Source organism: Anas platyrhynchos, chromosome 19 (assembly GCF_047663525.1).
Source record: "Anas platyrhynchos isolate ZD024472 breed Pekin duck chromosome 19, IASCAAS_PekinDuck_T2T, whole genome shotgun sequence".
Classification (NCBI taxonomy): domain Eukaryota; kingdom Metazoa; phylum Chordata; class Aves; order Anseriformes; family Anatidae; genus Anas; species Anas platyrhynchos.
Window position 1 is genome coordinate 8,352,769 of NC_092605.1, and position 27,080 is coordinate 8,379,848.

At 56.7% G+C, this 27,080-nt stretch overlaps 1 protein-coding gene across 4 annotated transcripts; it reads left to right on the top strand.

Moving 5' to 3' along the window:
• The first annotated feature begins 227 nt into the window (after positions 1–227).
• Positions 228–26,594, top strand: MXRA7 (matrix remodeling associated 7). 4 transcript variants are annotated; one of them, XM_072025670.1, is made up of 6 exons: positions 228–767; positions 7,898–7,958; positions 11,398–11,497; positions 13,222–13,272; positions 13,420–13,500; positions 20,645–22,413. In XM_072025670.1, exons 1-5 carry the CDS (start codon positions 315–317, stop codon positions 13,451–13,453), a joined length of 699 nt encoding a protein of 232 aa, XP_071881771.1. In that variant the 5' UTR covers positions 228–314; the 3' UTR covers positions 13,454–13,500; positions 20,645–22,413. The 4 variants fall into 4 exon arrangements, with proteins under 4 accessions (XP_071881771.1, XP_071881770.1, XP_071881773.1 ...); XM_072025672.1 differs by lacking the exon at positions 13,222–13,272 and having other exon boundaries at positions 230–767; XM_072025669.1 differs by lacking the exons at positions 13,222–13,272; positions 13,420–13,500; positions 20,645–22,413 and adding an exon at positions 25,487–26,594 and having other exon boundaries at positions 229–767.
• The last annotated feature ends 486 nt before the right edge of the window (positions 26,595–27,080 follow it).

Consider the following 27,080-nt stretch of genomic DNA (forward strand, 5'->3'; position numbering starts at 1 on the left):
AGCGATCCCAGAGAGCGAGCAGCCCGCAGAAAGGCCCTCAAAAAAAAAAAAACCCTCCCAGCCCCAGGGTTGTGATTTTTGGGGCTGGGGACCACCCAGCGCGGGGGGCTCCCCGATACCACGGGGAAGCCTTCCCCGGCTCTCCCTCGCCCCAAATCCCTCCGGGTTTCGGTCGAGGCCGGCTCGGGGAGTGGGAGGAGAAGGGGGCCGGGGCTGTGGGCAGGGCTCGGGGAGATGACGCCGGGGTAAAGCCGGCCGGGAGCCGGCCCAGCCCCGCAGCGGGGCGGCTCGGGGCAGGGAGGCAGCCCGGAGCCATGGAGCTCTACCTGGCCGTGCCGCTGCTCTTCACCCTCCTGGCCCTCGTCCTGGCCTCCGTCTTTGTGAGGCTGCGAGGGACGGGAGGAGAAGGAGGAGGAGGAGGAGGAGAAGGAAGAAGAGGGGAGAGGCTCCGGGAAGCGGAGGAGCCGGGCTCCGAGGGGCCGGAGGCTGAGGGCGGCCGGGTGCCGGTGGAGGAGGTCGGGGCGGGCGGCGAGGGGAAGGAGGCGGCCTCCGAGCGGCGGGGGGACGAGGAGAAGGAAGAGAAGGAGGAGAAAGGAGGGAAAGGAGGCAAGGAGGAGGCTGCAGCAGCAGCAGCACAGCGGGGCCCCGAGGCTGAGCCGAGCCCCGCGGAGACCGAGAGCATCCCCAGGCAGCCTCCGGCCGCCGAGCACCGGGAGGCCGGGCAGCAGCAGCAGGAGGAGGAGGAGAAGGAGAAGAAGGACACCAAGGTAAGGCTGACACCGGGCTGGGGGCTGAGGAGGGCATGGAGGAGGTTTTGGGGGGGTTGAGGTTGTTGGGGGGAGCGCTGCGGGCTGGGCTCCGCTGCCAGCATCCTCCCCCAAAAAAATAAGGGTGGGGAGGGGGATTTAGGGCTGGGGGAGCCGCTCCTCTCCCCGCATCCACCCCCCGGGGGTTGTCTCCTTCCCCCCGGAGCTCATCCAGGTGCTGGGGGTGTGGGGTGCTGGTGCTCCCTCTCCTCGCCCTCTTTCTGTGGGTTGCCCCCATCTGGTCCCTTGCAGCTCGGGGATGCCTTTGATGCCCTGCTGCTGTCCTTGCCAGCCCTGGGGAGGGTCCTGCCTCCCCCCTGCCTCCCTCCCGGCCTCCCACCCCCAGCAGGACGCTGCCCCCAAGCTCTGACCCCTGCTTGAACTAAGGGGGAGGCGGCGGGGGCTGCCTGCTAAATCCTCCTCCAGCCCCGGATCTTGTTTAAAAATAAAAGGGCGACCCAGCGGCCGTGGAAAAAGCGCCTGGCTTTGCTCCCACCCGGCTCTGCCCCGTGCCAGGGGCTCGGTGACCAGCCCAGGGATCTGAGCTCGCTGCTCCTCGGCCCCAAAAAGGGGGAAGTGAGCCATGGGGTGGCTCCCGGCCCCGGGAGGGATGCTGCCCGCAGCCTGCTCACGCTGCGTGTTTCGGCTGGGGAGCGCAGGCCCTGGGCGCTGGCGCCTGCTGGCTATTCTTAGCAGCCTTTGTAATACTCAGCCACCGTGCCCAGGCTGCTGGGCAGCCCTCAGACAGACAGACAGCCCTTGGACAGACAGACAGCCCTTGGACAGCCAGCCAGCCCTCGCCACTGACTCACTGGATGGCCTCGGGGAAGTCCCAGCGGGCTGAGCTCTGTCCTGGGGTCTGGGGGCTGCGCCCATCTGCTGGCACCCCAACCCCTCCTCGCCTCCCGTAGGGTCATTTAGGGGTGCCTTTGAGCTGCTTTGTCAGGCTGGGAGCCCTGTGCCTGCCTCGAGCTGGCCGGATCCCAGCTGGGTTTGTTGGCAGCACCCAGCTGGAGCTGCTGCGGGGCCAGGGAACGAGCAGGGCTCCCTGGTGGGACGTGGCCAGAGCTCCCAGCACGCAGCTCCTCGGCCGTCCCGTTAGCTTGAGTCCTCTCAGGAATGTTTTTCCTGCCTTCTGGCTGTTCTTCAGCCCCAATTTCCTCGACCAGGCACCGCTGCAATCCTTCAGAAATGTGCTCAGGCAGAGGCGACACTGTGGGGTCTGCTCGGGGCGCATGGGGAGGCTCCTGACCCCACAAGTGCCCTGGTGAGCCTGGCACTGGGTGACCACGGTCTGGAGGGCGCTTTGCCATGCCGCAGGTTGTGCCAGCGCAAAAAAGGGCACAGGACCCAAGGAGGGTCCTGGCCAATTTGTTTTTTGCCTGCCAAATGATTCCTTTGGCTGTAGGAGCCGGGCGGGACGAGGTGCCCTGGCCCCCGAGCTGCGTTTTTTTGGGGAAGGAGCAGGACCAGGGGGCGGCTGCGATCTGGGCGGTGATGGAGAGCAGCAGGAAGGGGGAGGGATGCGTCCTGCTGCTGAGTAAGTGTTTGGGAGCGCTGCCCCGTGCGTGATCATGGGGCTGCCAGCACAGCCCGGTGCAGGCTGCCAGCTTGGTGGGGGCTGGCGGTGCTGGGCAGCCGGCAGGGAGCAGGGAATGGGGGAATGCATTCACCTCCCACAGGCACCCCACGGAGCGGGGAGCATCGATCCCATGGGCAGAGCAGGGCAGACCCTCCCCGGCGCTGCAGCCCCCCTGTTTTTGTGGGATGTTCCCTGCAAAGGCCCTCAAAGCAGCATCAAGGCAGCTTTTCCAAAAGCCCTGTGGATGGGACTGGTGGGGAGCAGCGTGAGCTTCGCAGGCTGCTGCTGGGATCCAGCCTGGCCGTGGCTGTGCCGGGGGCTGCGGCCCCGATGTGACTCAGCAGAGGCTCCAGACAGCTTTGGGGCTGTTCAATTGACTCCATACAGCAGAGGGCTGCACTCTGAGATCTCTCTTCCTTTTTCCTTTTATTTTTTTTCCCCGGCTGCTCAGCGGGTCGGGGCTCCCCGCAGCCATTAAGCGCTCCGCCAAGTGCTGACGGATGAACCTGCTCGGGGTTTGCAGCGCTGGCACGTCTCATGGCCGGCTGCAGCCCTGCACCCTGCTGCCTCCTCTCCCTTTGGGGGCAGCTGCCGAGCTCTGTGGCCCCCCCTGCTCCCTCCCCACGGCCCCGTGCCCTGTCCCTGGGGAGCAGCACCACGCTCCATCTCCTGGGGCTGATCCGACAGAGAATGGATCAGAGGGAGAGGAGCGCAGAGTCCTGGTGCCCATCCGCTGCTGGCCGTGGTTCCCCTCCTCTCTGCTGGCTTCCATCACTGAAGGAGAAGTTAATTAGTGTGTCACTGGCTGTTCCCAGCCCCAGCTCGTTAAGCGACAAGGTGCTGCTGCTGCTGGAGTGCTCCCTAATGAAAGGCTGCTGAATCTGCAAAAAATGTTCCAAAATCTCCAATTCTCCACTGTTTCTGCCCTGCCCAGAGGCTGCTGCTCCCCAAGGGTGGGCAGGAGGGGGGCACTTTGCTGCCACGGGGCTGAGCACCCCCCCTGTGTCCCTGCTGTCACCCGGGGGGGCTTCCACCTGCCCCTAACGCTGAGCCCGAGCAGCCCTGAGCACACCCCCCTGCTGGAAGGGAGTGTGTCTAATTAGCTTGCCTTTAATGAGCCCCCGGGCCAGGCTGTCCCTGCAGCGAGGTGGGGAGGGATGGGGCGATGTGCAAGCCCTGCTAGGGGGATGTGGGGCCAGGAGGGCTCTCCCGAACCAACAAAACTTGGATGTGCCCTGACTTCAGCCTGGCTCCATCCGTGCTGCTAACGAAGGTGCCACAAATTGGGAAGGAGGCAGGAAGGGAGGCAGGAGGTGGCAGCCCTCCCGGGAGCCCACGTGTGCCGTGCCCGTCCCTCCAACCAAGCCTGGGTACAGCCGAGGAGCTGCACGGGAGCACCAGAGGAGCTCCAGGACCCGTCCTTGCCTGCAGCAGCGGTGCCGGGGGCGGCTTTGTGGGGTCAGGCCCGTAGGGTGCTGCCTCTCTCCATATGGGGACACGGTCCCACAGCCCTGTGCCCCGGGGCAAGGAGAGCATCCCCACAGCGTGGCTCAGCTGCTTGGGCTGCCAGGAGGACCAGGAGGACGGGGAGCCGCGGGGTCGGGCTGAAAGGGAGCTGCCGACACAGCAGCTGCTCCGCTTTGCTAAACCCTGCCCCACGTCTTTCTTTCTTTTTTCTTTTTTTTTTTTTTAAGGCTTCCTCCTTTCCCTTTTCCTCCTGGCTTCTCTCCTTCTGGCCCCGCTCTGCTTTCTTTGTATTCTTTCTCTTGCAAAGTCTTGCATCAGGCTTGGATCAGAAAGCGCAGCCATAAATGGCAAGGCGCAGGGCCCGCAGCTCGTTCCAAGACCTCTCTCTCCCCGCTCGTTGCAGCCCTGGGACCTTCCCTTTGCCCGCCGTGGGGCTCTGCCTGTCCCCATCCTGCCCGTAGGCACCGGGACTGTCCCTTTGACCAGGATAGGGGAGAGGGACCCCAGCCCGACGGCCTCCTCGTGTCCCTAATGAGAAGGGAAACCCATTTGGGGATGGAGGGAGCGGGGAGGAAACGTCTCTGGTCAGCCAGAAATGAGCTGAAAAGACCAAATGGAGTTGTGGGGATCCCAGCCTCTTCCCGTGGCACCGAGCTGCCCCCCGAGCCTCTCCTGGAACTGCTCCCAGCTTCGGGTCGGGCTGGGAGAGGGCCCCGCTGGTGGCAGAGCCACATGTGGGTTTTTTTGGGGGGACAGCACCAAGCTGTAACACCTGAGCTGCCTTCCCTGGAGGACCGGGGCTGTGCCCAGTGCCACCGTGCCCCAAACCTCCCCGCAGGTCCTGTCCTCACCCCTGCTTTTCCCTGAAGCCTCCGCTCTGGAGCCAGGCTCGCGCGCAGGCGTCTGCGCGCGGGCCATGGAAACTAAAAGGGCAAAAGCACATTTCTGAGAGCTAACGAACGCCTCAGCTCCAAAGCCAAGGCCTGCCAGGAGCCAAGACAGCTGGATTGCTGCATTGTTCTTTAAGGTAAACCCCTTGCTGGCTCTTAACCCTGCTCGTGGGCGAGGGCTGTGGCCGTGCGGGCTGCATTCCTCGTGGCTGCCCCCCGCGATCCCCTCCCCTGGGCTCGCTCCTACTCCACCTGGTTCCCCCTCTCCACGGCCAGGGTGGGCTTCCCAAAGCTGCTCTGCGGGGCGTTTTTGGGAGCGGAGCAGGCAGGGGCTGTGCTGAGCTGTGCCAGGGGCTGGATCTGGCCTCCTGCAGCGGGGAGCAGCCGGGGGCCGCAGGCACGTTCCCAATTCCCAGCCCCGGGGCCAGGCAGCTGCTGCCCTGCACGTCCCCTCGCCGAAGGCAATGCCACCTTTGTCTGCTGCAGCAGCTGGCCCGGACAGCCCGTGTCAATCCTCCTCCTGGATGTGAGCAGCTCCCCTACAGCTTGCGGCGCTTTTTGTCCCCCTCTTTTTCTGCGGGGAGGCTTTTTTGTTCGGTGTATGTTTGCTGATGTGAGACTAGGAACACGCAGGCTGGTGGTCGGAGCGCTCGGGTCTCCAAATCTCCAGCAGCTCCTGCTGCTCTTCGGCCCTGGTTTGCATTTCTTTGCTCCCTGCATCGTCCTGGGCTGTGCTTCATGTAGAAAAGCCTGCTGGAAATTTGGGACCGGCTCCCTGGGGTGCAGTGATGCTCTTTCTCTCTGCCCCAGCTGTCTGGGCTGCGGGCACGGCGTGAGTTTTGTCCCTGGCTGCTGTTTTGCAAGGCTGCCCGGGGGCTGCTCCCATCCCCGGGCTGGTATTCGGCTGCAAGGCCACGGGGACGCGGCGTTCCTGCTCCCTGCCCACGCACAGCCGCCTCCACGGGCACCGCGGGGCTGGGAGGGGAGGGCTGGGAGGGGAGGCTTCTGCCTCCAAGCTGCAGAACGCAGAAACCCCAGCCTGGGGGGCGAGAACATTTAGGGGAGGGGGGATGCTTCCCTGCGATGGAGAAGGTTGGGAGCGGAGCTGCTCCTCTCCTATCACCCCCTGCTGCAGCAGCCTGCTGGGCTTTAGCATCCCCAAATCCCCGCGTGAACACAACGTGGTCCCAGGGTGGCAGGGCCCAGGGGGTGAAGCCTGCCCCCTGCGCTCCCCTGGGGCTTCGGGGATCCTCTCCCAGCTGGGTTCGTGTTCTGGGGGTGCAGAACTGCTCCTCGGATGTGCGCCCAGGGCTGGGAGCGCTGCCCGGCTTGGCCCCGTGTGCGCCCCTTGGCAGCTGGCTGTGAGCAGACAGACAGACAGACAGACGGATATCGGAGCCAGGGCTGCAGCACAGGGGGAAGGGAGGTGCTGGCATCTGCCCCTGAGCAGAAAAACGTTCACTCTCTCCAGCGAGCTGTCGGCTGCCACGGGCAGGGGTTCCCGGCACGGCCGGGGCACGCTGCTGTCGCCTGCCAGCTTGGCAGCCCCGGCTGCTCCCGCTCTGCTCCCATCAAGCGGTGCCTCCAGAGGGTCAGGGCTGAAATATTTTCCGTCCCTGGAGGTCTGGGACTCCTCTTCTCCCTCGTCCTCGGCAGGGACAAAACTCTGTAAACCCATCGGGGTCGTTCCTCCAGATCCTGGGGGGTTCGGCGGCATTTTGGGGGAGAAAGGCTGCTGGAAAACAAAATACTCACATTTCCTAATTGCTTCCACTGATAAATGCTGAGAAATTCTCCCTTCCCGATGCCTGGGTAGGGAACAGGCTAAAAAAAAAAAACCCTCCTGGGTGGCTCCTGGTGGGTGAGGGCTGCAGGAGGGGGTGGATGTGGCCAAAATGCTGCCCGGGGTTTATCTGGGAGCATCCCCGGGGCCAGGGCCGAGCATCCCCTCCCCGAGGCTGCTCCTTTGGGTGCTGCCAGCCCCGGGGGTGTCACAGCAAAGTGCCCATGTTAGGAAGCGTGGCCCGAAATAGCGGTGGCTGCTGGGGGCGGGGGGCTCGGCCGCGTGTCCTGCTGGGGAGCCCGCGAGCCGGGTGGCGAGGAGTGGCCGTGAATAATGCACATTCCTCCCTGATGACAAAGCAGCCCGGTTCTCTGCTGCATACCACCACGGGGCGGTTTCTACAAAGCCGTGCGTGGGGTCCGTCCAGGTTTCCCTGGGGTCTCTGTCACCCCTGATTTTCCCCCTGTCCTCCCCCCAGGCTCCCCCACGCTCCCTCTCCCCATCCCACGTTCTTTGTCCTCAGCATGTGAGCCCTGCTGCTGTGGGCTGGGATCACGGTGGGTGCTGAGGGTGCTGTGGGTGCTTGGGTTTTGCCCGGGGGGTGTTTGCAGCCTTATCTCCAGGGCTATCAAGGTTTCCTCCCTCCCTGCTTCCCATCTGCGTGGCTTCGTTCTGTGCGTACTGCAAGCGCCAGGAATCTGGGCTTGATAAAGTTTGTTGCAGCTCGTGGGAGGCAATCCTAAAAACTTTCAGACTTACTTTGTGTTATAAAAAAAAAAAAAAAAAAAAACAACGCACAAAACAGCCGTGCTGTTTAATTTCTGTGCTCCAAAGCCCAGCCTGGCTGGTGCAGCAGGAGCAGGGAGGTGCGTCCTGGGGTCCCAGCACAAATCCCCACAGCACGGGTACGGGATGGCAGGGCAGGATGCTCCTTGTGCCTCTCCGTGCCCTGGACACAGCCCAAAACCTGCCTCCTGCCCTCCTAGGGCTATTTTTGGTGCTCGAGGGCCCGAGGGAGGAAATGACTTCGATGGCAGCCCTGTGGGCATGGGGAGCAGAGCAGCCTCCAGGACGCGTGTGCGTGCTCGCAGCCGCTGCTGCGGGACGCCAGCCCCGGTGGGTGCATGGCTCTGCCTGGGGGCTCCTCGCTGTCCCCCACTTTACAGGGAGATGCTGGAGATTTGCAGCCCAAAACCCCGACAAGAAGGAAGCAGGTTAATGAGCACTTCTCGTTAGTGGGCATCCTTTTGGCTTCTTCCCGAAACGAGGCAGGGAAGGGGTGCCCACCTGTGGGCTCTTGTGTCCAAGCTGTGGGTTCTTTAGGGCAGTGCCTTCCCCTCACGGCTGCTCTGTCTTTTATCCCCTCCAGGAGGAAGATCCGGACTCAGAAAGTGAGAAGTTGGTGGTGAGAGAGCCGGAGGATGAGGATGGTGAGTGCCGAGGAAGCCAGCGTGCAGGGGGAGGCTCTGGGAGGCTGAACCCCCAAGAGCTTGGGGCTGGTCTCCTTCTTCCAGGCAACGCAGAGAAGGGACCGAGAGCCCAAAATGAAGGGAAATGTAGGGCAAGCAGGTACCAGGGTCCCCGCAACAACCCAAGGACTCCTGTAGCTAATATTTATATTTATGTCCTTATTTATAAATAGCTGGGAGCAGGCAAGAGCCAGGATTAGTGCCCAGAGCCAGGGTGAGCGAGGGGCAGACTCGCTTGGCCCCAACTTTGCACCCCGACAGCCCCTTTTAGCTTCCCCTGGGACAGCACGATGGAGCTGCCCCAAAAGCTCCTCACTCCCCTCCAGGAAGATCTCCAGGAGCTTTAGTCAGAGCCACGTTTAACTGCTTAGGCAATTAGCTGATTGGAAAATGATTAATTGGCTCGTTGGGGGGACAACTGCTGGGCTAAGAAAATGAAACAGATGGGGACAAGCAAAGTGGGTCCGGGGGGACTCTGCCCTGCCCAGGGGTGCTGGGACATCCCCCAAGGCCTGGTCTTTCAGAAGGGTGTGGGACATTTCCCCTTCCCTGCCCCACTTTCCACCTGCCCTTTTTAAGGCTGCGATCCTGGCTCAGGAGGATTACACCTAATGCCATGGGGAATCCAATTTGAAGCCCGGTGCCGTGCCCAGGGTGGGAGAAGCGCCTCCCCGGCAGGCAGGGCAGCCAGGGGACGCCGACTGCACCCACTTGGGCGTCCAGCTGCTGGCGAGGGTGTCAGCAGGACCCGGTTTGGGGCACAAGGGCCTCATCCTGCCCTAAGGATGCTCGGTGACGTTGCTCCGCCAGGGTTTGCCTCTTTGGGGTCAGGGCTGTTTGGGGGCCGCGCCGCTGTGCGTCACCCCCAGGCGGCTGGGGCTCAGGTGGAGATCTTCATCTCGGGCTCGTGCCTTGCTCAGCATCCCCCAAAACCCAGGATGTCTCTGCGGGAACAGGCAGACCACCAGAGCATCCCGTCCCCGCTCCGTGCCTTCCCACCCTTAGGGAGGGAGCAGCTGCAGAGCTCGGGGGTGCCCCCACCCCACTCACACCCCTACAAGCCCAGGGTCTGTCGCAAGGCGAGCGCAGGGAGATGAAAGACAAATATTTTCTTTAATAGGATCTCCGCGAGGCTCCTGGTAAGTAGGTCACCTCGTGTTCCCCTAGTGTTTTCGCCATCCCCGCGGAAGCCCTGCCTGCCGTTTTGGGTTCGTTTCCTGAAGTTTGTTTTCAGTCTGCAGAGAAAGTTCAGAAAACATCCAGCGGTTTCCAAAGCTGTGTGCTGGCTCTTTTTTTTTTTTTCATTTTTAACCACAATACGTGGGCAGTGAGATAGGTAACCTCCTCTCCTCCCTGTTTGCTTCTTTTCTGGCAGGGTGGCAATGAAACTGCCCTTTTTTGGACAGGCCAAATCCCCAAATACAATTTTTTTTATTTTTTTTTGGCAGAGAACTGTGTGAGGGAAATGCTTTTAATTGTCCTTGAAATCAGGCAGGCTAGACAAAGGTAGTAAAATAGCTCCTGCTCTGCATCGGGGCAAGGAACAGGATGTTACACCCTGGGGTTTGTTTGCTTTTTTGTCGTCCCCCCCCAAGATCTCCCAGGGCAGGGCCAGCCCCATTTTCTTCCCCTGCGCTTTTATGGCCACCCCCAGGGGCTGAGGAGCTGCGTTACTATTTGCAGCTGGCCAGGCTTGTTGGGCTGCTGGTTTGGAGGGGGGTTTCTACCCAGGGAAGTGGGATATGGTCAGGCTGAACGTGTGGGGCTGTAGGATCGGAGCACGGAGGGTTGGGTTGGCCAGGCTGCTCCCTGGCAGCGGTTTAGGATTAGAGAAATTGTAGAATCGTGGAATCTCCCGAGCTGGAAGGGACCCACAAGGATCAGCGAGTCCAACGCCTGGCACCACACAGGGCAACCCAAAAATGCTGCGGACCAGCAGGCGGCCAGATCACCAGGGCTTCACGGGAAAGCTCTGTAGGGTCAGAGACAGAGGCAGGATGAGGCTCTGACTTTCCTGTTGCCTGGGCATCCCAAGGTTTACAAGAGTGCCGGCAGCCGCTGCAGACGCATGGGAGCCTGTGCTTGGAGGAATCGCCAAATCGAGCCCCAAAGAAAATCCTTACGGGCTGGATTGCCCAGAAAATAAAGGAAAGGTCCTGATGCTGAATCCTGGGAGCGAGGAAGGGAGGGGAGAGGCTGTGGGGTGGTGGCCACTGGGGCAGGGGAGACTTTGAGGCTGGAAGGGGCTCCCTGGGGCCAGAGGCTACACGGGTGGGGTTTTCTCTCCTGCCCAGGAGTCAGAGCGGTTTCACCACTTTTGGGGTCTTGTTGGTCCCCCGGAGGTATCACGCGGGGTATTTGGTTTGTGGATAACAGTGCAGCTTTCCAGGGAGAGCGAGATAACATCTGCCGGCTCCTCAGAAGTGGCCCCAGGGCTCGGCGGGTCTGTGGCAGAAGCAGATGTTTTGTGCGGACGTGGAAAGAGCAAGGCTGGATGGATGGAGGGGAGGCAGCCGGCTCCGCAGCCCCGGGGAGATAAAGGCTGGCAGATAAGAGCCCGCAGCTAACCAGGAAAGGCAGCTGCCCCCAGCAGCCGCTCCTCCCGGGCTGCCCTTTGGATTCGCCCTCTGCTCCCGCTGTTTTCTCCTGCGCGGGGGAAGATAAAGCAGGGAGAGGTTCTTAAAAGCAAACAGCGCTCCCACCAAATCCGATTGGGGAAAGATCAGCTTTGGCTCAGAGGCCGTGAGCTCCGGTGCTAATTAGCCCAGAGGAGGAGACCCCCGTGGCCTCGTCGGGTCTGCTGCTGTGATGGAGGGGGCTCAGCACCGGCCGTGTTGGTGCTGTGGGGGTCTCACGGGCTCTGCTGTTTGCACCCCGGGGTGCACAGCCTGGCAGCTCCTCTCCTCGCCAGCTTTGCCACGAGGGCTGCAAGCTCAGGGGAGCCGCTGGGTGATGTGACCCGCACCAGCTCTGCTCGGGGCACCATCCCCTGAAAGGTCCCCTGGACGAGGAGGGGGAGAGAAGAGGAATGCAGGTCTGGAGAGGAGATTCAGTAAATGCTGCCAGCTAATCAGGGCAGGATTAGCATGCCTGGATAAGCCGGGATGGGTCTGCGAGGCTCTGAGCGCAGGCCCACGCGCTTCCCGTGCTGTGGGATTTGTGTGTCTGCTCCCAAAGCAGGCGGCTCGCTCAGGCCGGCGAAATCCCATCTCTCTGCTGCAATCCCCAGCACTGCCCGGGTTTTCTGGAGGCTCTGGAGCTGACAGCAGGAGGCAACCCGGGGTGTGTGTGGCAGCAGGGGTCAGCAGCTGGAGGGAACAAGCCCCCGGGTGTCGCTGGTCACTCTCGGGTGCTTTCTGCCTCACGCCATCTCCTTTCTCTTCCTTCTCGCCCTCTCCAGCTGCAGACGAGGCGTTCTCTTTCAAATACAGTCCTGGAAAGCTGAGGGGCAACCAGTACAAGTCGATGATGACCAAAGAAGAACTCGAGGAAGAACAAAGGTACGTCGAGCTTCCTTGCTCTCCTCGCCCGGCCCGGTCGGCACCCCCTTGAAGCCAGCGGGGTGTGTGCAGCCCTCCACGGGTCCAGGCCTCTCCCAGCCAGGAAAACCTGGGAACAAAGCCACGCCGATCGGGGAGATGAGACACTGTGGCCCTCCAGACATGTATCTGGGGCTGGTTGAGCTCAGACCAAATATCCCAGCTTGTCCAAGTCGGTGTAGCTCCCCGGGCCCCGTTAGGACCTCGCTGGTTCCCATCTGCTGTGGGGCTGATCACCAGCTCCTTCCCCTCCCTTTGCCCCAGGCTGGCCTCCGAGCTGAGGACGTGGGCATAGTTTAGAAATACCAGAGTGAAGTGAGTGTCTGGGGAGCTTTAGGGCTCACTGGGATGAGGCTGAGACTGGGATTTGCGTCCAGCAGGCCTGCTGGGGATTTATCCATCCCACGGTCCTGGCTGAAGTTTCCTCCTGAGCTCGAGCCCTGTCCTGTGACCACAACCCAGCTTTCCAGCTGATCGTTTCCCACTTCCCAGCCTGTACAAACAAAGTCACCCCCAGCCTTGCACCCGGAGCTGCAAAACGCTCTCCGGACCCAGCCTGGGCTGAGGTCCCTTTGTCTGGCAGCGTGCGGGGGGAGCCCTACAGCCCTCGGGCACCCCCAGCCCGTGCTGACCTGGAGCCTTCAAACCCCACAGCCGGGGACTTTGCCCTACAAGCAGCCTTTGCAGAAGGCTTTGAGATGTTGTTCCCTCCCTCACCATCCTGGTGGAAGGGCTGTGGGGCCCGGTGGTGTCACCTCCTGGGATGATTTGGGGGGGATTTGTCAGCCCTGCGGTGCTGTGGTTTGGTACCACCGAGCCCCACGTGGAGAAGGCAAGGACGGAGGGATCGCACCTCGCCCCGCTCAGGGGCTGGGAGCAGGGCAGCAAACAATTTGGGCTGCCTCTGCGTTGCTGGTGTCAGGAGAAATGTTTGCTCTCTTCCTTTTGCTCTCTTTATCATGCCTGGAGCACCCAAATGCCCGACACTAAGCAGGGCGGTGAGCGTGTTGTGTTTTCCCTCGGGAAGGGTGATGGTGGAAGGACCAAATGAATGTGAATGAGGCCCTGGGGGCGTGATGGGAATTGCTTTTCAGGATCCTGTTAGGCACCGATACAAAAATCTGCCCCTGAAGGCAAATTCAAACCCTGTGCACAGCGGCTCCCTCCAACCAGCTGAGCAATCACTGCTCGGGGTGTCAAGGATGGGAGTCCCGCAGGGCCTGGGGTGGTTCCCCCATGGCACAAACCCTCCTGCTGCCACCCGTGGCGCTGGGGACGTCGGCTGGGGACAGCAGTGGGGCTGGAATTTTGTGCTCTGGATCAAAGGACAGGCTCCAGGGGGTGGCAGACCCTTCCCAGGCACAGGGGATCTGCCAGGCATCGCTGCTCACCTCCGTCTGTAGTGGTCCCAGGGCAGGGCCGTGCACCTGGGACTGACGGGCACTGCCTGGGCGTTGGGGTCCTATAGGATCTCGCAGCATCTTTCCACCCTGAGGGCCCTCGGCAGCGTTTTCCTACCGCTCCTTTATTTTCTTGTCTCTCTTCTGTATTTCTGTTGTTCCTTTCTTTCAGGCAGCTTTGTGATTTTTTTATTTTATTTTTTTTTTCTTCCCTGTCTCGCTATGTTGCTGGCTTATATTCTTCCCCCCTCAAAAAAAAAAAATCTTCACTGTGGCATCAAGCAGCTTCTCATTTCAGGCCTCGCAGGTGGTGCAAGGGGACAGGGCTGCTGCCAGGTAAGGTCCCTGCTCAGCCCGGTCCCGCACCTTCCTCCCTCGGCAGCCCTGTCCCCCCCTCCCCGTCCCCGCGCCCCCCACGCTGTCCCGCACGCCGCCCGTGCCGCCGACCCGCTGTGACCCAGGTTTGCCACCTTTATGTTGCAGGATTGAGCTGACCTCTGATCTCACATCCCTGTAGCACGTACCTTAGGTCCTCGGCCACACACATTCTTGCAAACCCTTTTGGTAAGGACGCGCCGGCTCTCAGAGGTAGCGGTACCACCGGTAACGGCTGCTAACGTGTTGGTTTTGCTTTGGGGGTTCTATTTTTTTTTGGGGGGGGAGGGTTTGTTTCTGACTGCAGTTGACTGCCTGTCCCCCCTCCCTCCCTCTCCCCCTCTCTCCCCTTCCCTCCCCATAACAGATTAATGAGCCCGCTCCCCTCTGCCTCCATCTCACCTTCCACGAGCCCTGAAGGGACCAGGATCGAGGCTTTAGGTTTGGGTGCTCGCCTCATCAGACATCCCACAACGGCTTCTGTTGCCTGATTTGGGAATTTAGGGCTGCTGGGCGAGCTGGTAATTAGTCCTAGGGCACGGAGCTGGAGCTGGGGTGCTGCTAGGCCCCCCGTTTCCCCAGGGACCAGCAGGGACCCGTGTGAAGCAGCTTGTAAGCAACAGCCCCAAAATGCAGGTGGGTCCCCCAGGCCCCCTTAAAGCTGTTGGCATTTTGCTTGTCATAACCTTCAAGGCTTAATTTGGGACGCCCGATTTGGGAGATGCCGTTGAATTCCTTCCTTTTCCAGGCAGGAGAGAGCAGGCAAGCAGGAGAAGGGGTTGTTTAACCGCAAACCCACTGCTGCTCCAAGCCACATCCCTCCAGAAGCTGCAGTTATCTCGCCGACTGCTCACGGGAGCCTTGTGGCTTCGGGCTGGTGCTAAATCTGTCCCCAAAGGGGAAGGAGTGTGACCTTTACGGAGCGATGCGACTTCCTGCTCCTGGGCCCTTCAGCCTTAAAAAACAGAGGGGCTCCTTGCGAGGGGGGGACTGTAACTGCTGCTGGCAAACACATCTGCTTGGGTGCTGGCCCTGCTCGGCCACACCTGGTGGGTTAGTGGGGCTTTTCGAGCAGAGGCACGTAGCATTTGTTCCCCTGGGGGAGAAAAACAGTCTGGGCAGGAAGGGGAAGAGTGCAGGGGAAGGATGCAGCCTTTTGGTCGGGGCAGCGCAGCGTGGTTCCCAAATCTTTCTGCGCTGCACCTGAGGATTTTGGCCATTGGTTGCCGGCCGGAGCTGCCGTGGGGCAAAGCAGGGGTGCGGGATGGGATGTGGGGCTCGAGCTGTGCAGCCTGTGCCCGTCTGCCGGCCTGGCTGGGCACTTTGTGCATGTGCAGGAGGGAGAGGAAGGGCTCCCCGGTGTGCTGCAGGGCCTGGCTCCCGTGGATGGGCTGCAGTGGTCTCTGCCAGCTGCTTTTCAGCTAGAAAGACGTTAGTGGGGTTGTTTTTGCAGTTAGGAGCACGATCAGGGCTGTGCTGAGCAGCGACAGCTGCGATGAGGCTTTGCTTTTAGTAGAAACCAATCAGGGGAACGGCTCCCTTGGGTTTTTGTTTTCGGTTCTCTCTGCAAGGCAGAGCAGGACCTGGCAAAGTCCTGGTTGGCCTCGGTGATGCCGAGAGGTCGAGCTGCCTGCGCTCTGTCCCTGCTGCTCTTCCTTTGGTGTGCAGGCTGGAAAAAAAAAAGAGATGGGATCCCATCACAAAAAGGTCTCTCCTTTATCCTCTTTTGTATCTCAGGTTTAGGGAGAGGTGGGGTGGGAAGCCAGAGGCTGTCCCCTGGCCCTCCTGGGCACGGAGGTGAAGCTCTGGGTCCCGCAGTGACATTTCCCAATCAGTCAGCAGCCCTGGGCAGCACGAAGCCACCGAGATGCTTCTCACTGCAGCACCAGGCAGAGGCTGTGCGTGCGCTCCCTGCCTGCTCGGATGAAGTATTTGTGGTTTTGTGTAACTCTAAGCAGTGCTGGGAGAGGAGTGGAAAGTCAGAAAGGGGACAGGAAAGCCCCTGACCCCACAGGGCCCAGCTGCGAGCAGGAGGGCATCTGCAGAGCTGGACAAAACCCTGTCCCAGCAGCCCACAACGCTCTGGATCCCCTCCAGCAGGGTCCGAGTGAATGGCACCAAACTGCTCAGGCTGTGCTCGTGGACGGGGCAGCTGAACCCCCAACCACACTCCAGCCTCTCTCAGACTTGAGGAGAAGGCAGGAGGAGCTGCCTGGTTTCCTTTGCTAGGTTCCCAGCATCAGCTCGCCCTCCTCGGAGCAAGTTCTCGTCCTGGCCAGCCGTGGGTGGGCCGAGGAGACGCTGCTGGAATCCAGGCTCGACTTAAGCCTAGGGCTCAACTGCAAATTGGGATTCAGGCAAGGGGAGCTGGGTGGCTGTAAATCTCACCCTTGGTGCTCTTCTTGGTGGTAATTTAGCAACGGAAACCTGGCTCCACCCCAGCTGGGTGCAGAGTGCCTCTCGGTGATGAGGCACTGAACAAAGCCAGGCTCGGAGCCTGCAGCAAGGCAGGGGGGGCCCGGCCGGAGCCTGGCTCCAGGGCAAGGCAGAGAGAAGAGGAGAGACCGGGGGACAGCTGTGGCTTTGGGCAGACCCATGCCAAAGTTCAGCTGTGAAGCAGACAATGCTTGCAGCGATGACTGGGGAGCACAGAAGGGCAGGAAGCAGCTGCAGGGCTTTAGCTGATGGACCTTGACCTATTTCTAACACCTCCGCTCCCAGCCCTCCAGAAAGAAGGGGGTGGGCTGATCTGGGGGAGGCTGCATTTCAGGAGAACTCCATCAGCATCTGTCCCTGTCCACCCTTGCCTTTCCATCACGTTGCCCTGGCTCGCTCGCTTGCTCCCTCTCTACAGCATGGGCTCTGGGCCTCTTTCTCCTTCCTTCTCCTCTGCTAACCCTCGCCCCCAGCCCAGCTTTGCTGTCCTGTCCCGTCCAGCATGGTGCTTCTTTTGTATGAGGGTCGCCGGTAAGTTTGGGCTTGCTTTGGGGTTTTTATTATTTGTTTGCTCTTCATCTCCTGCAGCACGATAGTCGTCCTGGGCTGAGGGAGGAGGAGGAGTAGTGGCAAGGGCTACAAAGACCAGGGCTGTGAGACTCTGCTCAGGGCAGGCTGGCCACCGCTTCACCGCGGCCACCAGCCTCGGGGATGGCACTGGCTATGGGCAAGGCTGCCTCCAGCCCCAAAACACCATTGCCTGCCTCCTGGAGGAAAGGTACACAAGTGCTTTGGGGTGCCCAGCGAGCTCCCCTGGTTCCATGCTCCCCCGCTGGTGCCAGGGGTGCTGGTGTGAGGAGCGATCTCCTGGTGGCCCAGCAGTTCTCTGCCTCCAGCAGCTCCCTAGGGAATGTGTTCTCCAGCCTACGGGATGGCAGAGGAGTTGAGCTCTGGCCCTATTTATAGAGCATCGGCTTGAGTCACAAGTCCCCAGCGGCTTTAATCATGGAGCAGCTCAGGGCGCCTCCCTCGGAAATGCAGGGGAAGGGGAGGCCTGGAGGCCCCTTCCCTGTCCCCTCCTCTCCCATTCCAGAGGGGAAACTTTTCCAAGCTCCCCCGCAGCTTTTGCAGGGTGTGAGCCTCCAACCCTGCCGTGGGACGAGCTTTCAGACCAGACAGCAGCTCTGCTTTGAGCTCCCAGGGCTTTCCTTGCGGCTCAGGCCCTGAACTGTCCCAGCTTATGGCTGCTTCCCCGCACCTCCCTCGCCCGGCGCTCCCAACTTGTCTTCATTTGCTTCTGCTTAGTCCCACGCGGCATGGGCAGCTCGCCGATCTGTCTGCTAACCCTCTGCGGGCCTGGGACAGCCTCCTGTGCCACATCGAGGGCTGTGGGGCAGCTGGGCACAGCACCAGGCTGGATGTGAGCTGCCAGCCCAAGCCGGAGCAGCAGCGCCGAGGGATGGAGGGGAGCGCAGGCTGCCCCATCCGTAGCTCTCCTTGCTGCTGTGGCTCAGGAGCGATGTGAAGGGACAGGCAGGCAACTGAAGGAGGTGATCACAGCCTCTGAGCCACCTTCCTGGCTGTGGCTGGGAAGCGTAGGAGGCTTCTGCCTTGAAACAGCGGTGAGCAAGGGCAGCCTGGCTAGCGGCACAGTCCCTGACCCCACAAACTCCTCGCCAGCCCCCGTCCTCGAGGTGCTGGGAGCTGTGCTCCCTGATCCCACAGGCTCTGGCAGCCTCGGCTGCTTCCCTGAGGTTCCTGAGGAGCAGCAGGTACTTCCCAAGGTCCTGTGTACCTCGAGAAGGGAGGAATTTCAGATTTGTGTTGATAAAATCTCCCTTTGGTACCTTTTGCTCTCACTTTTCTCTTTTCTAAGCACTGTCTGTCTCCTTGTTCTGCTGTACCGGCCTCTCTCCGTATTTTACCTGTTGGCTGAAGCAACAGACCCACAATTTCGGGACCACCAGGAACGCTTAGATTTAGTATGGCCTTTCTCATATTCTTCCTGTAGTGCTGTGACCCTGGATGAGATCGGGGTATGGTCGCTACCAGAAATGAGATGGTAGCTGTCCCGGGGGTAGGGACGTGGGACGTGCTGGTGATGGGACCATCCAGTAGCAAGATGGGGGGGAAATGCAGCAGTGCCTGGGGCCTTTCCTCACTGCTCTCGACCCTCCAAGGTCAGTCATAGCTTTGGGGTGAGAAGAGCCCAAAGCCACCTTGCTAGCTGCCCTCCCTGCCAGCATTGCAGACCAGAGGACTGGTGCTCCTCAGAAGCCGAGCACTGGCTTCCCCGCCAGGGAAAGGAGCTGGGAATGCTCCATGCTTCTGGAAACCAGCTTTCTGAGGGAAACTCTTCCTGAAAAGGGTGCAAGCAATTCCCAGAGGTGTTCAGAGCAAGGGATGTTCTGGGATCTTCTCCTTGGAGTGCAAGGGCCGCTCTGGAAAGCTCTGGTCTGTGGACAGGCTCCAGGATTTCCTGACCTCCTGCTGTGGATTTTGCATGCATGAAGGATAAAAGCACATGGGGATGCCACCAGCCTGCCCTGTTTGTCAGTGCTGTCTGCTCTCTGAGGCAAGAAGTCTGTGCCCTTGTGCCAGTGCCACTGCTGAGCCGGAGTGAGGGGAATGTTTCTGAGCCCATGGGAGTGACACTCAATTTCCATCTGTGCTGGAGATGCTGATGGCAGACTGCAGAGGAACTGGGCAAAAAGAAAGGAGGGCTCCAGGGCTCTGAACTCCCCACCAGAACATCCTCCCCGTGTCCCCAGCAGCAGAGGCCAGTCACCTCCTGCTTCCTGCACTGGTGGTCAGCCTCAGGCTCCAGTGCTCCCACTGCCAGCTCAGGTGTGGCACCTGGGGGTCTCGGCATGCTGCCTCCGGCTGCTGTGCTGAGAAGGATGCTGTATGACTCCCTGCTACCTCGATCCTCCCACGGAGATGTTGCCCCAAGCCCCTCGTAGCTCAGAAGTGATGTCTTCGAGACCTTCAGCTCCCGGACCTTCCTCACAACCAGGGACCTTCCCTTGTCTGAGCTTCTTCTTCTCCAGGTGTTCCTCGCACGTGGCCACGTCCAGCTGACAAAAAGTACAATTTTATATTAAATTCAAATAGGGGCGTCTAGCAAAAGCAGAACCTCACCTGGCTTGCCTGATGTGCAGCTGGGGGAAAGCACGCTGGCCTGGCTGATTTCACCATCCGAGGCAAATGGAAAGGAGGGAAGAGCCTGGGATAAGCAGAGGCTCACGGCTCAGCCTCCACCCCAAGATAATTAAGTCTCTTAGACTCCGGGGCAGCAATGCCAGAGCTTCTCAGCCCAGGGGTTACGTGGCTTTGATGTCCCTGGTGACAGACTGCCTCGTGCTCTTTAATCCCCCTCCCAGCTCGCTCCAGGAGCAGCCAGGGGTATCCCAGTTGTGCAGTGGGGAACTCATGGCTTTGACAGACGTCCTCATAAAGATCTCAGCCCAGCTGTCTGCCTGGCCCCGTCCTGGAGGTGAGTATCCCTGCAGAGGGGATGCAGCTGATCCCCGGCCCATCTCCCTGACATCCTCCATCCCTCCCCGCTCCAACGGCGGCACGCTGGAGGGGACCTCTCCCTTCTGGCCCCGGTGGCCACGAGCTTATGCCCTCATGCATGAAATCTGATTACGCTCGCGTGGCTTGAGCGGGATGATCTGATCCTCAGCGCTGCGGATCCCACAGAGCGATTATCCACTCTGGAGAATTTCCTTTCTTTGGCCTAATGGGCCAGGCACTGAGCCTCCCCAGCGCTGCCTGAGTCACCCTGCACCCCCGTGAGGCTTCAGCCTGCACCTCCCTGCTAGGATTTGGGTCGACGACTGCACTCGCAAGGCAGCTGGAAAGCGGAACCTTTTGCAGAAGAGTAAGGAAGAAATGAGGCTGCGACTCGCCCTCCTGCCCTAGCTGCCAGGAGCTGGTGACTTCTGGATGAGACTCAGGCATTAGGGACCACAAATCCTGCTGAATTCAGAGGAATTAGGCTGGGGTACATCCCTTTGTAAGTGCAAGGTAATGGGCGTTGTGGCTTCCTCAGCACAGGTCCCCATGGCTGTGGGGAGCTCCCCAGCCTCCTGCTGGGTGTTTCTGGTTTTGGATGGTGGGCCATGAGAGATGCTGGGGCACTCAGGGCAGAGCATCTGCAGTGTTCAAGCTGGGAACAAAGGACCACATTCTTTTAGCCCTGCTCTGCTAACAACATGCTGCAAGACCCTGGGGAGTGCCTGAATGTCCCACCCATGAGACATGTCTCATAAACTCACTCTCCTTCTCTGAGATATTGGGAAAAAGTCCCATTAAAAGGAAGCCCCATGGCTTGTAGGGTCTGTTTTTGTGGTTTTTGTTTTTTTTTTTTTTTGCTTCTTTTCCTCGATCAGACACATCAGTAGGGAGATCAAGAAAGGTCGACCTGCTCAGGCACACTGCTCTGTGAGACCAGGACTCGATCCTGGCTCACCTGGTTGCAGGTAGGAGGAGGAATCAGAGCTGGTGAGGTGTGCCAGCAGCCCAAGGGGGCTCTGCACAGGACAGCGAGGCAGTAATCCCTGGAGCTAACGGAGGTTTCCGATTAGCTGGGCTTTTCCAGCTCTCATCAGTAGGCCAGAAAGGTTGTCGTTTAGATTTGGTGCCAGACAAGAGGATTGACACTTCTTTGGTTGGGTTTCAGCTATCCTGCTGCAGTTGATGAAGCGATGTGCCTCCGTAGGGGCTGAGGTTTGCAAACAGGGGCTTGCTGCCCCCAAAAGGGGGAAGCTGACTTGCCTCCCCCCAGACACACTGAGTTCTCCCCCTGCTCGTTTATGTGAATAATAATGAACCAACCTGAGGGGTGAAAGGACTGAAATGATTTCTCTTCTCTCCCTGTTTCTCTTTGCAGAACTGAAGACTATATGAAGTTGTCCCTAGCCTCCTCCTAAAGGCATCCCTTGGCATCTTTAAAGGCTTGAGAGAAATACCAAAACCAACCAAACACACCCATAAGAGAAATCCATAAGCCCTCAAAACTTGGCATCCCCTCTTGCTCTGAAGTTGAGTCCTTCAAAAACTCCTGTGGTATCAAGTTTGAGGAGATCCTGTTGTGTGGCTCCAGGGACCGGGGCTGGGCCCAAGGAGTGACTTGAGTTGTGTTTGGGGGGCTGGGATGTCCTAGGAGATGAACCTTTTTTCCCTCTCCCTCAAACAGAACCCAAATCGGATACCAAATCTGCAGCAAGTCCATTAGTTGTGTTCATCACTGTGTGTTAGCCCTGCCATGAAATCTGTGTTGTTCCTTTAGAGGGGTGGGTGAACCGTAGCTCTTCTCCCAGACCAGCCTGGCCCTCGTCCCAGACCACGAAGCTGTTTCTCCCCAGAGCCAAACTCCTCTTTATTGCTGGGGGGTGGGAGCTGTCTAGGATTTCAGATGTACAGTGTTGCTCTATTTGAAGGATAAAGCAGGTCAAAGTGAGGGAGGGAAGCTGGTAGCTGGACCGACCCAGATCTTGCTTCTGTAGTGCTTTTAGCAGAGAGCTGCTCTTGCGGGTAGAGGGAAGACTCGAGAGGTGCTGAGGACTGATAGTTTAGTGGTTCTGTTTGTGGTGGAGGTTTAGGAGCCCACACTTTGGCTGCTGTTGGTACTCTGGATTCACGCTTCCCTACTCTGGTCCCCAGGGGGAGCGATCTGAGGAGGCAGCTACGGTGTCACGGGGTCCCTCTGGCTCAGGATGAGACTTGGGGGGGGGGTCCTGGAAGAGACAGCCTCCCTGCTCCTCTGCCCACTTGCTGTTCCATTGCCCTCTTCTCTTGCTAGCCCCGTGGCTTGTCTGTGGGAGCCTGAACTCAGCACCCCCCCCAGCTCTGTCACATACAGGAGATGTGTTTGGCTGGGGGCATTTACCTGCTTCAGGCACAGCAGGTTTCAAACCAAACCCTGCTGGTTTGCGAGACAAGAAGAGGGTCCCAGCTCTCTAGCAATGCTGTAGGAACACCAGGCTGGCTGGGGATGCGTCCTTCAGAGTTTCTCCCTCACTGCAAGACAAGAGCCTCTTGGCTAAAGCTGCAAACATATCAGAACCCCAACAGGCTGCTTTCCTTTTTTTTTTTTTTTTTTTCCTTTTTAATTCCTATGCAGACAATACTTGAAACCTTGTACACAGTTGTCCTTTCCAGCGCCTGGGGTTGGCAAACTCTTAATAAAAGGGCTCATTTAAGGAACAGCAGGAGACTTCAGCTTTGGAAGAGGCTGGGCTGCCCCTTCCCAGCCAACAACTGCAAGCGTGCTCGGTGGGTTGCGTATGAGCTTAGGCACACCCAGACCCTCTGCTTCGACATCCCTCTAGTACGGCCGCTGTCCCCCTCCGGTGCTGGCCGGCTGACTGTGTCCCAAGCACCCAACTATGCAAAGAATGCCTTATATACGTTGTGTTTCAGTTACATGGCAATATGTACATCGAGCAGAGTCTATAGTCGAGCCCAGGTTTTTTGCTAGTGGCGGCGAGTCAAACCATTTCTTCAACTCAAATGGCTGTCTGGGTATTTTTTACTTTTGTTTGTTTTGTTTGTTTGTTTTGTATCTGATGGTGGCTCTTATACCAAGGACTGTAATTCTAGTGGCTTGAATCTGTAAAAATTGCCTTTGTTTGGTCCAATAAACCTTTGAATAGTTTATTTGGTTTGTGCTTGTTCTCCCTGCCTCCAGCAGCTTGGAACTTCTCCCTCAAGAGATTTGTGTTGAAAATCTGGGTTTTAGGTTAGAGGTACATTCTGCTTTCTCGTGCCTTTTACCCCAGAAGTGATTCCACTGACTTGAACAGGAATAGTCAGGCAAGTGGTGAAAACCAGGGATTTTCTGCTGTTTCTGCTGGAGCAGCAGGGTTGCAGAAGGATCCTGGTTTTGTCTGGTTGTGGAGCAATTAGCAAAAGTCTCAAAGACAGAGCTCTGCCCAGGATTTCAGCTGCTGTGAACACAGATGCCCAGCAGTTCCTGAAACATAAATCTCCTTTAATATGCCTCTGGCTAACTGTCCCAAAACTTCAGCTAACGGTAAAAGTTTGGGACTGAAATGTCTAGAGGAGCCTAAGGGAGTTAAGAATGCAAATTCAATTCCCTATCAAGAAGTTGGCTGCTTTGAAAAACCTTAATTATTCTGTCAGCAATAAGTAAAATCCTGATTTACCTCTTGAATCCAAGTAGCTTTGAGGACAGCACTTATGGAGAGAATGATTTTACTCGCAAATGGGGTAGGTTTGATCTGAAGTTGTCAAGAAAATACAACCCAGAACACTACAAAGTTGTTTTACAAGGTCGCCTTTGATAGGAGAAGCTTCTTTATGAAATCACTTTCATGTTTTTGATGCCTTTCTCTTCTTTCCCAGGCTCTTTTCTCTCTATCTTTGTTTTGTTCTCCCTTTGTTTTAGATTATGTAGCACACAGCAGTACCAGCTCTGTTTTAATTTCTGTTTTCACATGCACAGCCGTGATATTTAAAGTCAAGGGGATAGCAAAATGCACTGGTGTGTTTAAAAAAACAAGTGGGTATTGTCTGTGATCTTGATTTTAGAGGTGGGGAGACAAAGAAACGGGGCTTTGGGGAGCTGAAGGTTTGAGCAGTGTTGATGCCTGTGAAATAATAAGCGAGGGCTGCAGACCTGCGTGGAGCATTCCCAGCTGGCATGCATTTCCGACATGTGAGGCAAAGATGTGTATTGAATTTCTCCACATCAGAATGGAAATGTGCCCTCTAGTGCTCAGCGGTGATCTAAAATAAAATATTGATCGCTAACGACTGTGCTTCCCTTCATCTGGTCTGGAAAGCGCACTCGGATGTATTTCGTGTGAGTGCAGAAATATACAGAAGAGGCAGACAAATCCAGGTGCTTGAGAGCCTGTGGGCAGAGCTTTCTTGACCGGAAGATCCCACGTCATTATCAGGCTATGTTTGGCCTTGGGACAATTGCATTTTAATTGTAATACTATGTAATTGGCAAACGAGCTTCCTCTTGCCAGGATCCGCTTTCTTCCAGCCCTGCCTGCAGCAGTGGTGCTGGGAAGGCAGCCAGCTGCTCCTGCTGGGGCTGAGCCTCGGAGAGGGGAAAACGCAGAGCCCCACTCATCAGGAGCTCAGCACGCGAAGGCTCCTCTGCCCTTTCCCAGTGGTCTTCTTCCATTGATCTTGGTCCTGGTTTGATTGCTTCTGATGCGTTGATGCTGCGCTCTCTTCTTTCTAGCAAAGGTTGTGTCCTAGTTTTTCCTGTCAATACATATTTGTACCGCTCCTGTTACAGGAGCAGCTTGCCTACATAGGACTTGCAGGGAGACTACCCCAGGTTGACTAATGACATGAATTTAAGTGGATTAATTACGGCGTATTAAAGCCTTATGCAGAAAACTGGCTGTGGCGGGGACAAAGGACTCTTGACAGGACGACCATGTGGAAGTAAAAGCCAGAGGCTGTATTTCCAGCCCAGGGGAGGACTGATGATGGTGAAGACGCAGGAGGAGCTGGGATTGCAACAAATCTGTGCTCTGAGTTGCCATGGCTGAATTGTGACCCCACAGTCCTTCAGGGACAAAATGAGCCTTGAAGTAACAGAAATTTCTTCTCCCTTGGTACAACCTAAAGCACCACAACCTCCTGAATTGTTTTAATCTCACACAGCAGAGTCAGGTATGAGGTGTGCAAGGCAGTGCTGCAATCTGATCTCGATCCTACAGGAGTCTGGTAGTGAGAACGTACCAGCCCAGATCAGAGCCACAGTGCACATTCATTTGGACCTAAAAAGCGATTTTGTAAACAGTTGCATTAATTCATGATGTACTTGAGAACACGATATTCCTGTACAGCCCACCCTTTTGTATTTCTGGGCAATGATCAGTAGATGAATGAACAATATAAACTCTTTTGTAAAGATTCCTCAAATAAAGCACTGTCTGACAAATACCAATCCTTGCGCTGCAGGACATATAACAATGGTTAACTTCTTCAGGTTAGGCAAAAGTCAGGATATAATTTTTTATGGGGAACAGGAAGTTAATCATCAACTGTGGGACTTCCTAGGGTTGTAAATCTGAGCTAGATGGTCTGTTGGTCAGACTCTGCCCACAGAGGAATCACCTTTTTGCTGTACTGACTACATGAGGCCATCTCATTTTTGACAGTGGCAGATCAACCCTTGAATCTAAGCAGATTTTATCTACGATCTTATCTTCCAGTGGCTGATTAAAGTCATGTCCACCCTGGAAGGCAGTCTAGTCTCTAGTTTTAAGGTAGGGTATACATTTTCAATTTGATGGTTTTTCCTGAATTACTCTGTATCTGCATACATATTCTCCTTACAGAATGAAAGGACTCTGTGCTGATGAAGCTTAATGCGGTTTTGTTATAGGGTCTGCTACATCAGGACATAGCGGCCTTACAAAATTCCACATGTGGAGCTAACCTGGAACTTTGAGCATAGATAAACCCTAAGAAACTCCAAAGCTGGTGCTAAAGCAGTCAGTTTCCTCTCCATATATAAAGAACCACAGAGAGATCTGCAAGATAATTGGATAGCTGGGAGGGTGGAGGAAGGAGAACCAGAAGCTATCCCTTTCTCATCTCACACGGGCAGGTTTCCTGCTGTCAGCAGGGCTTGTAAAATGACCCACGTTTGGTTTCATGTTTCGTTTGACCATGGTGTGCTTGCTCGAAGTGCGTGCTGGGGACTGGCTATTCCTACTTCTCCTTTTCTTGTTGACAGGGTTCAGAGAGAGCAGCTGGCTGCCATCTTCAGGCTCATGAAGGAAAAAAGTGACACATTTGGAGAGATGTCTGAAGGAGACATGAAGGAGCAGCTTAGACTGTATGATATATAACCCTGTAGCCAGTGAAGACTATGCCCAGAAGTCATCTTGGCCCTTATGCAGGACACTGGAGATTGTAGTACTATAAACATGTTTCAGTAGTTATTTTGCATTTCCAGGTTGTTTTGCAAATCTGTATAGGTCTATGATAAGTATTTTTAAAGACTTGCATTTTTTCACCCTTTTCATCATTTTTTCTTGAACTATCATGGCATTTTCATCTCATATAGAGATTTTACCTCTTTCTGGCTGGGCCATATGTCTCAGTCATTCAAAGCAGTTAAACTTTAAACTTTTCCCTGGTCATGCTTTGTAAGAACGAATTTTCAAACCTAGTCATTAATTGGTTTGAGACCTGATAGAAGCCAAAGATGATAACAGAACAGATTTAAAATGGATGAAGAGAATAGAATCATAAAACAATTTGTGTTGGAGGAACAAAAGGAGGTCTGTAGTTCAGCCTCCTGCTCCAAGCAGTATCAGCTATGGGATCAGCCAGGTTACTCAGGGCTTTATCCTGTCGGGTCTTGAAAATCTCCATGGATGGAGACTGCACAACCTCTCTTGGCAGAGAGGCTTTCAATCCTACAGTTAGAAAGGAAATAGCCAAAGACAAAGCATTTATGCTCTGATTAGATGTGAGCTGCCATTCCCATCTCCTTGAAAGGAATACTTCATCCTCCTTCACACTGGATTTTTGAAACAAATCCAAGACGATTCCGGCTGACCCCGCTGAGCTCATCTTCATGTGAAAACTGCAGCTAGCTTCAGCCTGGAAGCAGAAACATCTCTTCGCCTCTTGACTCTGGTAAAAACAGTACAGAAAGGTGGCTGGCATTTTTACAAGGACGATTGTGTCAAACTCGGATCCTATTCTCCTAGTGTAAAAATTATGTAGGAAACTATGTGCTTTGAAAACCTCTGTGAACTTATCGTGTTTTGAACAGTCTCGACTGACCCTTGGTGGTTTGGACAGAGTAAATCAGTGAGCATTCCTAACTTAAACTGAATGTCTTCTTGTGTACTTCTCTCTCCTATGAAATCCTGTTAAACATTTTATTATCAGGAAGGACTTTCTTGGTTTTAGTAACTGCTGACAAAGGGAGGAAAAATTTTCTGACCCAGTTGTATGGAATGATATTTTCATATTAGGTTTTTGTTTTGTGTAATTCTTTTGAATCTGAAAATTGTACCAAGTGTTTCATTATCTGATCAGTTTCCCACTGCAGCACATCCTATAACACTATACCATTTAACTTATAGGAATCATTTTAACTTTAAATGTTTTCACTTGAGTCAGTGTACCCTTATTATGAGATCAAGCTGGCTTTACTACCAAGTCATGACTTCACCTAAATGTCATATCTGAAAATTCTCTCGTTCAACAGGAATTAATTATGTGGGCAAAGTTGTCTCACGTTAAAAATCAAGCAGACAGAAAGCTGCTGTGTGCCCAGCCCACTATTTCCTTTGTCAACCTGTACAATAGGA